We start from the raw sequence: 17,352 nt of genomic DNA on the forward strand, positions 1-17,352 counted from the left end.
ATGTCTAAGTACGATTGCCTGCCCTCCCTCCTGGGTGCCATTCCCAGATATACTGATGTCCTCATCTCTGCCAGCTGGATAACAATGATCCTTGCTTCTGTGCTCAGTGATCGGGCATGGTTTTCATACACACTGAAATGAACCGTACCAGACTCCAAGTGAACGGTTTTCCAAAGCACCTCTTCCAAGCAGTCCCAGGAACGGTATGCTTAACCATTCCCCCGGCACAGTTTGGAGAGCCCACAATAGACAAATGAACCGGACAAATAGGCATCAGAATCTGACCATTCTATCCAAATGCATTCTGATTGTCCCGGTCATACATGTTCCTGCAGAGAAGATGAGGGTGAAATCACCTTCGAAGAAGGGTGCTACTAATGCTCATCTATGTCTGCACGTGGAAGGGGAGAAAATGTTTCCAATTTTAGAGTAAGAAGGGTTTTTTCAGTTCCATTGGAGACATTTTCCCTTACTTCCTGTCCTTTAAACGCAAAAGGAAGCAAGAGTAAATATCTCCAAAGAAATTTTAGACAGTTGTCACCGAAACAACTGTCCCCATTGGAAAATTTCCCCTCTATTTCTGTTCTGGTGACAGCCCAGCATGGGCGTCTGCAGGTAGGGGCAAGGGGGAAATTGTCCCCCCTGGAATCGTAGATACCAGCTGCAGTGTCCGCCGTTTACTTTTTTCGGAGTCAGCCGGCTGCTCTCTGTCCTGACACATCTGATGTCCCTCCCTCACTTGGCAGCTCGGCCGTTCCACCGCTCCTCTTCAGTGATTGGCTGCCCGCATGTGTACATGTTGTGTAGATCCGGCCAGCGCTGCCCACTCAGTGCAGTCAGTGGCCGAGCCGCCGAGTGATACGCTGCCAGTGCCTACTCATCATCACATCACAGGAAATCCTGACCTGAAGTGAGTGGCCTATACAGTTGCAAGCAGCAGAAGAAGAACCACAAGTAACAGCAGTTAGGAGGAGCATTTTGATTTATATATTGCTGGAAAGTTGGAGAGCTATTACTGGAAAGATATGTCTGTGTCTGTTAAGAGATAATTCATCTTCTTCACTTTGTATAGGCTGTTTTCATCAAGATCAAAATATGGCCACAACAGATGTATTGCAATACATTGCAATATAGAAAGATGTAAATTCTCTAGGCTATATTTATATGGGCATGGACTGGTGGTATGCCTGGTCTGAGTAATTTCCAATACAAAGTGAAGCTAAATTATCTCTAAAAAACACATATATCTTTCCGCTGGAAAGATATATGCGCTATATCAGAGATAATTCAGCGTCACTTTGTATTGGAAATTACTCAGACCAGGCATACCACCAGTCCATGCCCATATAAATATAAAGAATGTACATCTTTTTATATTGCATGGGAGACCTTAAAATGATGCCCCCCCTCCCCCCCCCGAAACAAGTTCTGCAGACGCCCATACAGTCTAGGGTTTTGGATTTTCTCTTTCAGTCCCAGTGATAATGTTTTCCAGGATAAATGGTGAGGGTGAAACTTTACGGTAGAAACACATACATTAGTAGCAATTGGTTTCTCTGGGTTTTGTAACTCCTGGATTGGATTCTGGAGTCTAGAGACTTCAAAGAGTCTTTGAAGGGAGGAAGCCTCTAAACCCTGAGTCCAGATCTTACTGGAGAACAGTAGGATGTGTGTGCAGCCCTTATGACCAAGATTGTGACAGTAGTTCAGGGCCCCACCCAGGAGACAATAGGTCTCCTGGGTGGGAGAGTGAGAGAGAGAGAGAGAGAGAGAGATAGATAGATAGATAGATAGATAGATAGATAGATAGATAGATAGATAGATAGAGATAGACAGATAGAGAGAGAGAGATAGAGGGAGATAGAGGGAGATAGAGAGAGAGAGGGGGGGTAGAGAAAGGGATAGGGAGAGGGAGAGATTTAAAAAATAAAATAAAACCCTGAGCGGAGAAGAGAAGGGGCCAGATTCACAAAAACGGGCGTATATTTAGGCGGGTGTAGCGCATCTCATATGCACTACGCCGCCGTAAATCAGAGTGGCTCCTAGGGTATCCTCAAAGAACTTTCCCATATGCGGGCCGCGTAATGTAAATCTGCCGGCGTAAGCCCACGTAATTCAAAGTAGGCTTGGAGTGGGCGTGTTGTATGGTAATCTGGTATGACCCCACGTAATTGACGCTTTTTATGAACGGCGCATGCGCCGTCCATTGACGTATCCCAGTGCGCATGCGCGAAATCACGTCGCAAATAGTCAATGCTTTCGACGTGAACGTAACTTACGCAAAGCCCTATTCGCGAACGATTTACGCAAACGACGGAAAATTCGACGCTGTCCCGACGTCCATACCTAACATCGCGTACACCTCATAGAGGCAGGGGTAACGTTACACTGAAAAAAGACTTACGTAAACGACGTAAAAAAATGCGCCGGGCGGACGTACGTTTGAGAATCGGCGTATCTAGCTAATTTGCATACTCTACGCGGAAATCAACGGAAGCGCCACCTAGCGGCCAGCGTAAATATGCACCTAAGATCCGACGGCGTACTAAGACGTGCGTCAGTCGGATCTAGCCCACATTCAGTCGTATCTTGTTTTGTGGATACAAAACAAAGATACGATGGCGCATCGTAGAACTTACACGGCGTATCAATAGATACCCCGCCGTAAGTTCTTTGTGGATCTGGCCCAAGATATATATATATATATATATATATATATATATATATATATATATATATATATATCTCATCATACTGTATATTGCCATCAATATACTGAAATGAATAGTATGCCGTTTGCAATAAACTTTGCATAAAATATTTAATGGTTCAAAAAAAGTCAGGCAAAATGGTCGGCCCTCACGCATGTTCACGTCATGAAATCATAAAATCATGAAATCTGTCCCTCTTTCAGAAAGTTTGGACATCCCTGCACTACAAGGTCCGCTTTTATTTGTTTGAATTCTTGGGGAGAAATGTTTCTTGGCAGGAGATAGAATCTTCTCCAGTTAAAGAAATTCAATCGTTAGGATCATGTACGCGTTGAAAGCAACGAAAAGACACCGCAACCATGAATGTCAACAACGAGAAGCAATAGAAGAGTGAAGTCGGGGGTTTACTCTATTAATTAGCAAACACCCAGAGAGAGTGAAAAGAGTTTACTCATCATTAGTGCAAAATGCCTTCAACCAGCTGGAATTGTCTTCTTATCAATAATGTACACAGGAAGGGTCAAGCTTCAGTCTCAAGTTTTATTGTGATGCCTAATGAAAAGAAATAATGCAAGTGAAAGAGCACCTCCTCACCTCTGTATAGTGAAAGCTGCTGAGATAACAGATGGAATTCACCACGCTAAGGTGTGAAAATAAAACATTAGGAGAATCATTTACTTCCACATTGTAAGTCCCATAAATTCCGTGCTAATCAAGGTTGTCAGCCACCCATGCAGTCTAATTTTGGATGACGGTAAAGTCTGTTAAGAAAATACATCTATATAAAAATTATAAAAAAAAATATCTTTTTCGCTGGTCTATTAACTAATGACAGTGTTCTTGGCACATGGTCATCTGATTCATATTTGAATGTGTATTTAATAGAGCTTCCCAGATGGGGTTGAGATACTTAATGAGTAGAGAATGTTCATTTAGCTAAAAGTGACTCTTGGGGAAAAAAAAATAAAAAATCTAGTTAAAGAAGAACCACCAGTGTATCAGATCTTCCCTCTCTTGAAGGCCTCGTACACACGACCGAACATGTCCGCTGAAACTGGTCCGTCGGACCAGTTCCCACGGACATGTTCGGTCGTGTGTAGGGCCGACCGGACAATTTTCCAGCCGACCGGACAGGTTTCCAGCGGACAACTGTTTCTTAGCATGCTAAGAAACATGTCCGCTGGAACCATGTCCGCCGGGCATGTCCGATGGTCAGTATGACTCATCGGACATGTCCGCTGGCCCGAGAACCCGCACATGACGTCAAATTGATTAGACGCATGCGTGGAAGCATTGAACTTCCGCGTCAGAGAACGTCGGTGTCGTATACGTCACCGCGTTCTCTGTCCACTGGGATTTTGGTTTGATGGTGTGTACAATCATCAGACCAAAATCTCCGAGCGGACATGTCCGATGAAAACCACCTGGGGAACCCAAAATGTGCAACGGAGAATCAGGTATATGGTGGGACTGAAGAATCTTCAGAATCTGGCCCACTTCCAAGAGTGTTGAATGCCTGGCTGTTGGGCAATGTCATTCCACCAGCTAGAGGACCGTAGCCAACTGGTAGAGCCAAAATGTGCAACAGGGAATCAGGTATATGATGGGACTGAAGAGTCTTCAGAATCCGGCACACTTTCAAGAGTGTTGAATGCCTAATTGTTGACATTGACACTCTACCAGCAAGAGGACAGTAGTTACCTCTTCCTGTATCACTACACTACATACAGGGAGTGCAGAATTATTAGGCAAATGAGTATTTTGACCACATCATCCTCTTTATGCATGTTGTCTCACTCCAAGCTGTATAGGCTCGAAAGCCTACTACCAATTAAGCATATTAGGTGATGTGCATCTCTGTAATGAGAAGGTGTGTGGTCTAATGACATCAACACCCTATATCAGGTGTGCATAATTATTAGTCAACTTCCTTTCCTTTGGCAAAATGGGTCAAAAGAAGGACTTGACAGGCTCAGAAAAGTCCAAAATAGTGAGATATCTTGCAGAGGGATGCAGCACTCTTAAAATTGCAAAGCTTCTAAAGCGTGATCATCGAACAATCAAGCGTTTCATTCAAAATAGTCAACAGGGTCGCAAGAAGCGTGTGGAAAAACCAAGGCGCAAAATAACTGCCCATGAACTGATAAAAGTCAAGCGTGCAGCTGCCAAGATGCCACTTGCCACCAGTTTGGCCATATTTCAGAGCTGCAACATCACTGGAGTGCCCAAAAGCACAAGGTGTGCAATACTCAGAGACATGGCCAAGGTAAGAAAGGCTGAAAGACGACCACCACTGAACAAGACACACAAGCTGAAACGTCAAGACTGGACCAAGAAATATCTCAAGACTGATTTTTCTAAGGTTTTATGGACTGATGAAATGAGAGGGAGTCTTGATGGGCCAGATGGAAGAGCCCGTGGCTGGATTGGTAAAGGGCAGAGAGCTCTAGTCCGACTCAGACGCCAGCAAGGTGGAGGTGGAGTACTGGTTTGGGCTGGTATCATCAAAGATGAGCTTGTGGGGCCTTTTCGGGTTGAGGATGGAGTCAAGCTCAACTCCCAGTCCTACTGCCAGTTTCTGGAAGACACCTTCTTCAAGCAGTGGTACAGGAAGAAGTCTGCATCCTTCAAGAAAAACATGATTTTCATGCAGGACAATGCTCCAGCACACGCGTCCATGTACTCCACAGCGTGGCTGGCAAGAAAGGGTATAAAAGAAGAAAAACTAATGACATGGCCTCCTTGTTCACCTGATCTGAACCCCATTGAGAACCTGTGGTCCATCATCAAATGTGAGATTTACAAGGAGGGAAAACAGTACACCTCTCTGAACAGTGTCTGGGAGGCTGTGGTTGCTGCTGCACGCAATGTTGATGGTGAACAGATCAAAACACTGACAGAATCCATGGATGTCAGGCTTTTGAGTGTCATTGCAAAGAAAGGTGGCTATATTGGTCACTGATTTGTTTTTGTTTTGTTTTTGAATGTCATAAATGTATATTTGTGAATGTTGAGATGTTATATTGGTTTCACTGGTAAAAATAAATAATTGAAATGGGTATATATTTTTTTTTGTTAAGTTGCCTAATAATTATGCACAGTAATAGTCACCTGCACACACAGATATCCCCCTAAAATAGCTAAAACTAAAAACAAACTAAAAACTACTTCCAAAAATATTCAGCTTTGATATTAATGAGTTTTTTGGGTTCATTGAGAACATGGTTGTTGTTCAATAATAAAATGAATCCTCAAAAATACAACTTGCCTAATAATTCTGCACTCCCTGTATGTATCACTACAACCGGGTGCTTTTATTGACATTGGCACCGCCCTAGGACATGGGCGGTGCTTTCAATCCAGTGCTTTCCCTTTGCCAGAGATATACCAGGAGTGATGTCAGCAGCTCTGTGGAAAGCATGGCCCGCACTGTGCCCGCTGACCAGCCGACCCACCAGCCACCGCTGCCTCTTATATTTCTCAGCAGTTAAAACCTGAAATGGGTTCTAACCCTTCCACATTGTAGCTCTGTGGGTGAAGGTCTACTTAATTGGTTTGGGAACCCTCAGCTAAATCATTAGAATTACCTATTAGACATGTGAGCCTAAAGCTTTTTTCCTCTGTCAACCACACAAGAATGCAGTCCTTTGTTAATAAAACCTTTAAACACAGGTTATCTAAAGAATCCCAGAACCCGTTTTATCAGCTCGTAATCTTTTGCAGCAGATGTTATGAATGCCGTCCTTGCAGGTGTGCCATGGAATTAGTATTTACTTTTGTTTTGAAGGTCAAAAAAAAAATGGTGACTATTATTTTAGAAATTTTCTTTGATTCTGATAAATTAGACACTATTGTCACTGCATTGAGCACTTTAATACATTCAATTAAGCCAAAAAGTTGACAAACAGGTCCTCAAGTCATATGAATACTGTCTGATGTGCCATGAATTGTTTTCACTTTGTTTCTCAACATTGATTTTAATTTCTTCTTCCTTTAGAAATCTGTGCCAAGAAAATTTACAAGGAAAGGAGACACATCAAAAAACGTAACTAAGAAGAATATATTTTGAAGAAGACTGCAACCATGGGGTATCCCATAAATGTTTTTGCCTGCCTCTTATTAATGCTAAGTTCTCAGGTGGACAGTGGTCTTATAAGGAAAGTGATCCGACACAAAAGAGAAAGCGGAATCAATGTTACCTTACCCGAAGACAATCAACCCGTAGTCTTTAACCATGTTTACAACATTAAAGTCCCAATGGGCTCCCTGTGTTCTATAGATTTGGACCCGGAAAGCACATCTGAAAATGAGGTCAAGCCACAGACAGAGCTTGGCAAAAACTATCAGGAGACCACCGTAGATGAAGGAAATCAGATCGTTTTTACGCACCGTATTAATATCCCAAGACGGGCATGTGGATGTGCAGCTGCCCCAGATATTAAAGATCTTCTGAGCAGATTAGAGGAATTGGAAAATGTGGTGTCATCACTCCGAGAACAATGTACTTCTGGGGCTGGGTGCTGTTCTGGTTCCCAAACTGCTCAAGGTAAGAATATTCTGTGTACACTAATTGTATATATTCTTATTCCAAAACCATGCTCAATAATATGGAGTTGCCGCCCCCCACCCCGGCCAACCAATTCTAAAACCATGCTCATTAATATGAAGTTGCCCCTCCCCGGCCAACCTATTCCAAAACCATGCTCAATAATATGCAGTCCCCCCTCCCCGGCCAACCTTTTCCAAACCCATGCTCAATAATATGCAGTTGCTCCCCCCCTCCCCACTCCCTGGCCAACCTATTCCAAAACTATGCTCATTCATATGAAGTTGGCCCCCCTTTGTGGCTATAGCAGCCTCTACTCTTCTGCAGAGGCTTTCTACGAGATTTTGGAAGGTGTATGCTGCCATTTCTTTCCATTCGGCCAAAATAACAATTGTGAAGCCAAGGTATCGATGTTGGACCTGAGACCTGGCTCACAATCGGGGTTCCAATTCATTCCAAAGGTGTTCAGGTTTTCTAGTTTATCTTCTAACAGGCTATTTATATATATTTTTTTGTTATTTTTAGTTAGAGTTCTGTTTAAGGCTCGGTTTACACACTCCTGCGACTTAGGATCTGACTTGTAAAACTCTTTTACTGGAAGGATCTCCAGACAAGAAGCTTGGAGGTGTTCCTCTACCAGATTTCCTTCTCTGAAGGCCACACAAAGCTCCTTCAACCATACTTATACTCTGTCAACTAAAGGGGTTTGCGTGGCATCACCAGTTCGCAACAACTGAGAGGTGGGATCTACCCTAAGGGGGGCCCTACAAGCCTGAAACAGGAAGAACCGTTACTGGCAGGGTATCCAGTTAAGGGGCTTTAAAGGTGTTGCTCTACCAGATTTCTTCCTCTGAAGACCACACAATGCTCCTTCCACCATACCATGACAGGATATCTAGATTACGAGCTTTGAGGTGTTCCTCTACTAGATTTCCTTCTCTGAAGACCACACAAAGCTCCTTAAACCATACGTATACTCGGCCAACTAAAGGGGTTTGCGTGGCATCACCAGTTCGCAACAACTAAGAGGTGGAATCTACTCTAAGGGGGGCCTACAAACCCAAAACAGGAAGTGCATTTAGTATATCTAGACAAGGAGCTTTGAGATGTTGCTCTACCAGATTTCCTTCCCTGAAGGCCACACAAAGCTCCTTCAACCATTATTATAGTCTGCCAACTAAATGAGGTTTGTATGGCATCACCAGTTCGCAACAACTGAGAGGTGAAATTTACTCTAAGGGGGCCAGGATATCCAGATAAGAAGCTTTAAAGGTGTTACTCTACCAGATTTCTTCCTCTGAAGACCACACAAAGCTCCATCCACCATACCATGAACGGATATCTATACCAGGACTTTGAGATGTTGCTCTACCAGATTTCCTTCTCTTCAGGCCAAAGGGGTTTGAGTACCACTACCAGTTCACAGCAACCAAGGGGTGGGACCTACCCCTGAAACAGGAAATGCCTTTACTGGCAGGAAAGGTGAAATACCAAATGTCTCTACCAGAGCCATTCCAATTGGCACTACTGAAGTTGCTGCAGAGAAGTTTCCTTCACTACTTTGATGTGACTTTGATACGGCTTCAGTATTGGAGAGTGTAAACGTTGTATCAAAGTCATATCAAAGTCGTACCAAAGTCGGACTCCAAGGTCGCACTAAAAATCACGTGACTTTGGAGTCGGCTAGTGTGAACCCGAGCCTCGAGGTGTATGCATCAATGTGCGTATGCAAGAAAATGTTGATTGCGATATACATGTCACACATCACTGTGAATGGTGGAGTGGGAGCAATAATTATAGGTCCATTATTGACAGTTAACTCTAAACTGATGACCTCTAGGGGGGCTTTTAAAGCCTTTCTTTTGGAAAATATAGAGTACTGAAATTTGTCGCCATTTCACAGACGCACGCAATTTTAAGCATTGACATGTCAGGTATCTATGTATTCATTGCAGCCTCATATTTTACAAAAATATATACAACGTAAAGGCAAAATTTCAGTTAAAAAAAAAAACAATAACGGTAATTTTAAGGTAAATAAACACACTATTTTATATAATATTATTACAACAATATTATTTAATAATATTCATAATAATAATAATAATAATAATAATAATAATAATAATAATAATAATAATATTACTTGTAATATTATAATTAAAATACTTATTTTTTTAAAAATAAATAAACACAAATAAATAAATAAATATATATATATATATATATATATATATATATATATATATATATATATATATATATGTATATATATATATATATATATATATATATATATATATATATATATTTTTTAAATAAGTATTGTATTTATAATATTATAATTAATATTATTATTATTATTAGGGTTGTCCCGATACCACTTTTTTTAGGACCGAGTACCGATACTTTTTTTCAAGTAGTCGCCGATACCGAATACCGATACTTTTTTTAATGTCATGTGACCGTTTTCAAACCACAATACAGACCAAAGATATTTTCTTTATAATTATGAAGAACTGGTACATCTTGGTGTGGGGCTGTTTTTTAGCATACGGTACTGGAAAACTACATATCATTGAAGTAGTGATCACTGTCAGTGCAGCTCATTGGTGCCAGTGCCCAAAAGTGCAGCAAGCCAGTGCCACCTATCAGTGCAGATCAGTGCCCATTAGTGCATCAGTGCAGGGAGGCAGCTTATTAGTGCATCTCATAAGTGCCACCCAATCAATGCCAGTGCCACCTATCAGTGCCATCCATTTATGAGTGCAATTCAATCAATGCCAGTGCCACCTATCAGTGCCATCCAATGGTGCCATCCAATTTGTGTTCGATGTCACAAAAAAAATAAAAAAAAATAAAGTATTCTATTTTGGTATCGGGAGTATTTGCGCGAGTACGAGTACTAGCGCAAATACTCGGTATCGGTCCCGATACCGATACTGGTATCGGTATCTGGACAACCCTAATTATTATTATTATTATTATTATGAATATTATTAAATAATATTATTGTATATATTATATAAAATATTGTGTTTATTCACCTTTAAATTAACGTTATTGTATTTTTGATTTTTTAAAGTGAAATGTTGCCTTTACATTGTGTGACATAAAAAAATGGAGCTACCTCTATTTTATTCCCAACGGTGTCTGCTTTCAGAAAATATAAATCTTTAGGGGATTTATGTAATCGTCAAGCTTAAAAATTTAAAGATTGCTATGGCATTGAAAGTGTTTTTGCTTTAACTAGAGCTCCAATTATTTAATTATTGAAACTATTTCAAAATTTGCATCCCTAAAGCTTTAATTTAAAAAAAAAAACAACCCTAACAGGCCCTGAAAGCTTACATTTAATTTATTTTAGCCAATAAAAAGATATTAAAGAAAACTTCAAACTTACCACATTAATTATTGGCTAACATGGTACAAGTCTCTGCTTCTATGACTACAAAAAAAATACCCTATAATTAAAAAATTGCTGAGCATCCTGCATCCTTTAATAATGTGCGGTTGTCGTAACAGGAAAAAAGAGAAGGGCTATCCTTCCACATTGTAAAGTCATATAATTACATGTCTGGGAGTGTTTTTTTTTTTTTGTACTTCCCAGTAAAGTCTCGAAAGTAACCTCTAAGGATGGAAAACACGTGTCAGCTAATAATATCGTTCACCAAGCTACAAGGGACTGCAAATGGATTTAAAATTGATGTTTTAATGAAATGAAACAAGTTTTATAAAAAGCAAAAGTTTCAAAAACTTTTCATCTAAATGTTTATTACAAAGTTGTGATATTGTGAAACTTTTCGAGTTTCCATTATGCTATTTTTTTTTTCCATATAAATTAGAAATTGAGGACAAAAATGCATTATTGGCATTCATTAAAAAGTCTGTTGGTTGATTGTGTGTACATGAAAGGATCTTTGTACAATTATAAACATATATTTTATATACATGTCATATATGCATTATAATATATATGGGTGTGTGTGTGTGTGTGTGTATATATATATATATATATAAATATATATATATATATATATTTATATTTATTGCACAATTTTTGCACAGCTATTTATCAAACACATGCAATGTACTATAAGTGCCACACTTAAAACAAAATTAATTAATTATTTAATTAAAAAATACACTAAAATTTGAAACATTAAAGGTCTATTGGAAGTCAGCTGCAGCTAATCAAGCATATTACAAGAGTACCAACAAGTGATGGGCAAGTGACAGGTCCTCTTTATAAAAAAATCAAGGGTCTCTATGCTTTTTACGCATATCACAAGGGTCTATTAGGGGTCAGATGCAGCTAATCAAGCATATCACAAGGGGGCTAAGAAGCCCCCTATATGATAGAATTAGGCAAGTGACAGGTCCTCTTTATAGAGTTATCAAGGGTCTATTAGGGGGTCAGATGCAGCTAATCAAGCATATCACAAGGGGGCTAAGAAGCCCCCTATATGATAGCATTAGGCAAGTGACAGGTCCTCTTTATAGAGTTATCAAGGGTCTATTAGGGGGTCAGCTGCAGCTAATCAAGCATATCACAAGGGGGCTAAGAAGCCCCTTATATGATAGCATTAGGCAAGTGACAGGTCCTCTTTTTAGAGTCATCAAGGGTCTATTAGCGGGTCAGCTGCAGCTAATCAAGCATATCGCAAGAGATCCAACAAGTCCCTCAAATGATAGTATTGGGCAGGAGACAGGTCCTCTTTATAGAGACATCAAGGGTCTATTAGGGGGTCAGCTGCAGCTAATCAAGCATATCGCAAGGGGGCCAACCAGCCCCCTATATAATAGGTGATAGGTTCTCTTTATAGATATATCAATGGTCTATCACCTGCCTAATGCTATTATTTTTGGGGGCTTTTGTGATTTGCTTGATTAGCTGCAGCTGACCCCTAATAGACCATTGATATATCTGTAACGAGAACCTATTGGGGTTCAGCTGCATCTAATCAAGCATATCACAAGGGGGCCAACAAGCCCCCCCCCAGGGCTGGACTGGGACAAAAATTAGGCCCTGGACTTCATCCAGACTGGCCCACTTTGACAGGTCTCTCCCATAGCGGCCTGACAACTCCCGCCCCCCCCCCCCCCCCTGGCCACCCAAGCCCCCTCTCCCCCTTCACTAGCCACTAGCCATTCTACTTTATTAGAGTAGAACGGCTGGTACTGGTACTCTTATAGGCAGTACCAGTGGAGAAGCTAGACATTATTTCACCCAGGGCAAAGAATCAGTTTGGTGCCCCCCTTATGGGACAAGATTAGGCAGAAGTGAGAAACTCCCAGGCCATAGCTGTTGAGTCAGCTGTCTGTCCCCTCCCCCCTGCTCATCTGGTCCTCCCCCTGCTTCTTTGCTCCCCCCCAGGTGAGCTCTGCGGTGAGGGAGAGGAGGTGAGTGCTGCGGGAAGGGAGAGACAGAGGAACGGAGGGGGGCGGTGGTCCGCTGTCACTGAAGCCGGCCCACTGAGCCATCGGCCCACCGGTAAACTCCCTGTAGTCCCAATGGCCAGTCCATCCCTGAGCCCCTCGAATTATAGTATTGGGCAAGTGATAGGTCCTCTTTATGGAGACATTAAGGGTCTATTAGAGGTCAGCTGCAGCTAATCAAGCACATCTTAAGGGGAGCCAACAAGCCCGCCTATGTGATAGAATTGGGCGGGTGACAGGTCCTCTTTATAAAAACATCAAGGGTTAATTTTGGTGGTCAGCTGCAGCTAATCAAGCACAGATCACGCATGATTAGCTGCATCTTTGGCTACAGTAGCTGAAGAATGGCATCTGTGAACAGATAAGGTCCTGGTTGGGAGCCAGAAGAAGAGTCAACCACTCAGCCACTGCCCCACCTCTATAAATCTTCATAAAACGGTGAACAGCCCACTTACTGGCAGAGAACATCCTCCCGCTGTTCCTATCAATCTGTATTAGATCAGAGATGAGCCCCTCGTGCGTCTTATATCCCTTGAATATTTAGAAGGTGGTGACGTTCTCCATGGCCTCCTCGTTCTCCTCGCGTATTGTTCCTAATATCCATCATCGGAAGGAATATATGACAGAAGCCTCACACCGTATCCAGCCGCCTCCGTATAAATAGCACGTCGTTCCGGAGGAGACGGTGGAATGCCTTTTTTGGCCTGAGTGTGGAAGTCATGGCCGCTGCGAGAGTCGCGCCAGGAATTCAGGTGGTGGAGCCGTGACTGCTGTAGATCCAGCTTTGTTCTCATGCAAATGCTATTTTAAAGCCGAACTCCATGCAAACCGCCCATTACAAAGACATAAAAGGGAGATTTTTTTAAATTTTACGTCCATCTGGTCCTGAGATTCGGGGGCGGGAAACAAACCTCTCTGCTACATTATGGCAACGCGCATTCACCTACGTCACGTGGGTTTTGTGGTGCTATTCGTTTAGAATGCATATGTGTAGGCAGGTGGCGATTTTTTCTTCCGTCCAGTAGGTGGCACTGTGCCATTGTTACAGATGGAGGGGTGTCTATAGAGGGAATTGTCCCCTCCTGGACTCCGTTTGTGTCTCAGAGGTGGCAGCTGTGTGATTGGACGCTGCAACTTCTGGTGACCTCTGGTAGCCATCTTGGTGCAGAACCTAGGGTAGCCATGTCCACGCCCCCGTCGGGGTCAAAGGTCACTGTCAGCATATTTTGGGTAGAATTGTCCAAATCTTTAATTTTTTTTTTGTTTATTAATATCAGTGTTAGTATGAGTGTCAGTGTGTTTTAGACAGGATTAAAAAAAAAATAATAATCCAAAATGTGCATCATTGTTTTTGGGCCCACATATGTGGTATTGCTGCGATCATCAGGAGCAGAAGAATTTATTTTGGCTTGTTATTTGGTGGTAGATTATGGTAGTAGCAAGAAATATACAGCTACATTAATATATATATATATATATATATATATATATATATATATATATATATATATATATATATATATATATATACAGTATATATATTTTTTTTTTTTTACTATTATAGGCCAGTTTTCATTTGATAAATCATTTTAAAAAACTCAGGATATATCTAATATCATTTACCACCAAATGAAAGCCCAATTTGTCCCAGAAAAAAAAGCTAAATTGTTTAATTGTTTGATCCAGTTTTACTTTGATAATATAAAAAAAATGTGTGTAAAAAAAAAAAAAAGTATAAAAAAAAAGAAATAAATAAATAGCAAAATTTGTCCTGAAAAAAAAAAGCTAAATAGATTTTTTTTTAACTAGTTTGATACAGTTTTTCTTTGATAATAATAAAAAAAAAATGCGTGTAAAACAAATACACAACAAAAAAAAAAAAATATATATCAAACCCAATTTGTCCTGAAAAAAAGAAAGCTAAATTGAAAAAAAAAAAACTTTTTTTTTTTACTAGTTTCATTCAGTTTTACTTTGATAATAAAAAGAATGGGCCAGATTCACAGAAGAAATACGCCGGAGTATCTACTGATACTCCGGCGTATTTTCAAATTTCCTCAAACCAAGATACGACGGCTTTTGGCTTCGATCCGACAGGCGTACGGCTTTGTACGCCTTCGGATCGCAGGTGTAATACTTCGGCGCCCGCTGGGTAAAGTTTGCGGCGTTTTCCGCCGCTAATGCTAATTAGCTTTTTACGGCGATTCACAAAGGTACGCGTGGCCGTCGCATTCTCTTACGTCGTCGCTAATCGGCTTTTCCCGGCGTATAGTTAAAGCTGCTATTTCTTGGCCTATCTTTAGACTTGCCATGTTAAGTATGGCCGTCATTCCCGCGTCAAATTTTTTTTTTGCGTAAGTCGTCCGTGAATAGGAAAGGACGTAACTCACGTCGACATTCAAAAAAATCACGTCGGTGCGACGTCATTTCGCGCAAAGCACGGCGGGAAATTTCAAAATGGGCAGTTCAAGCGGCGCGGGGACGCGCTTCATTTAAATGAATCACGCCCCCTACCCGCCCAATTTCAAATACGCTGCCAGAAAAACACTACGCCGCTGTATCTTACGGCGCAAAATCGCTGTGGATTCGAAATTCCACCAGGTAAGATACGGCGGCATAGCGTATCACTGATACGCTGCGCCAGGGCAAATGTATCTGAATCTGGCCCAATGTGTGTAAAAAAAATACATAAAAAAAATAATAAAAAATAAATAGCCCAATTTGTCATGAAAAAAGAAGGCTAAATGAAAAAAAATATATGTTTTTTTACTAGTTTGATCCAGTTTCACTTTGATAAAAAAAAAAAATGTAGACCCGGGTGGCCGATACATATTTCTAAAGGGTAACTATAAAGGAGTACCGATAACATTAGCGAATGTATATTTCCCAAATACGTCTCACCTGACCTTCTGCAAACGCATGATCAAGGAACTTGAGGGTTTCGCCTCAGGACGCACAATCCTGGGGGGGGACTTCAACCTCCCATTAAACCCTCTAGAGGACACCTCCTCGGGAAAATCCTGTGTCACGTACAAGATACTGAAAAGCATGAAAACGGTGCTGTGCTCCATGCATTTGATTGATTCTTGGAGATATTTTAACCCTGATGGCAGAGACTTCACCTTCTATTCTGTGCCGCATGACAGGTACTCCAGGATAGACTACCTTTTTGTCTCCCGGGGGGACCTTCATGCGGTACAGAATGCACATATAGGCATACAGTCGATATCTGACCATGCCCCAATCTCTGTGACCTTGGACATAGACACACCCAAACGACCATCCCCTTCATGGAGATTAAACGCATCCCTTCTCTCTGATCCCGAGTTGCTTCCGAATCTGACCTCGCAACTTTCTGAATATTTTACCCTTAATTCCACCCCGGATATCGACCCCCTGATGGTCTGGGAGGCACATAAATGTTTCATAAGGGGCGAACTCATCAGAATGGGAGCCCGTCGCAAACGAGAGAGAGAGAAGGGAATCTCTGACTTGACAGACAGGATATTAAACTTGGAGTCCTTACACAAACAATCTCTATCAGAGAGACACGCTGCGGAACTACTAGAGACTAGAAAAAGACTACAACAGACATTAGAAGCCACCTCCAAACGCTTTCTATTCTTCAAAAAAAGGGTATACTACGAACATGGAGACAAATCAAGGCAAGTTATTAGCTAGGGCCTTGAGAGGCCCGAAGCTTCGGAACGCCATACTAGGCATTAGAAATGGGACGGGAAGGTTAGATGTAGAGGATGACCTCATAGCTCAACACTTCCAAGACTACTACTCACAATTATACAACCTCCCTAGTCAACATAGGCCGGCCAATGTTGAGGGGGACAGACAACATGCCATTCAAAAATACCTAGCATCATCCAAAGTTCCTAAATTAACAGAGGCAGACGCACTCACACTTGAAAAACCCATTGACCTGACAGAGGTCAGGACAGCTATAAAAGATCTTAAGGCTGGTAAGAGCCCAGGACCAGACGGGTTTTCCTCCATATACTACAAAACTTTTTTAGAAATCCTACTAAACCCCCTTACTAAGGCCCTGAATACCTTTTCCAAGCCCAGGGAGGTACCGAGGTCCTTCCTGTTGGCACACATAACAGTTCTACCCAAGCCCGACAAAGACCCAACGCAATGTACAAGTTACAGACCAATTTCCCTACTCAATCTGGACACCAAGCTCTTAGCGAAAATCATGGCAAACAGACTCAGACCCCTCCTCACTACTTTAATAGGCCCGGAACAAGCAGGCTTTATGCCTGGCAAAGAGGCGAGAGATAACGTGATTAAATCCCTAAACCTGATGCATGCGGCAGGCCAGCGAAAGATCGAGGGCCTTCTTTTGTCAACTGACGCGGAGAAGGCCTTCGATCGAGTAGCGTGGGACTTCATGATGGAAACCTGCAAATATATGGGTATGGGAGAACAAATGCTGATGTGGATCTCGGCCTTGTACCAGAACCCGTCAGCTCAAATTAGAATTAACGGCTCGCTGTCGGACACCATTTACATAACAAATGGCACGAGGCAGGGTTGCCCACTGTCGCCTATCCTGTTCATCCTGACACTGGAGCCATTTGTTCGGAGGGTCATGATGGATCAGGCGATAATGGGGTTCAAGGTCGAAGACAGGGAATTTAA

The 17,352-nt window shown here is 41.7% G+C and overlaps 1 protein-coding gene across 1 annotated transcript in view; it reads left to right on the forward strand.

The window, feature by feature from the left end:
* The window catches only part of TNC (tenascin C), a 204,871-nt gene that overhangs the window by 54,886 nt on the left and 132,633 nt on the right, over positions 1-17,352 (forward strand). Inside the window, 1 exon segment of the mRNA XM_040322752.1 lies at positions 6,709-7,257. Within this exon segment, the coding sequence (XP_040178686.1) occupies positions 6,795-7,257 (463 nt within the window). The 5' untranslated portion in view covers positions 6,709-6,794.

This window comes from Rana temporaria, chromosome 9 (assembly GCF_905171775.1).
Source record: "Rana temporaria chromosome 9, aRanTem1.1, whole genome shotgun sequence".
Classification (NCBI taxonomy): domain Eukaryota; kingdom Metazoa; phylum Chordata; class Amphibia; order Anura; family Ranidae; genus Rana; species Rana temporaria.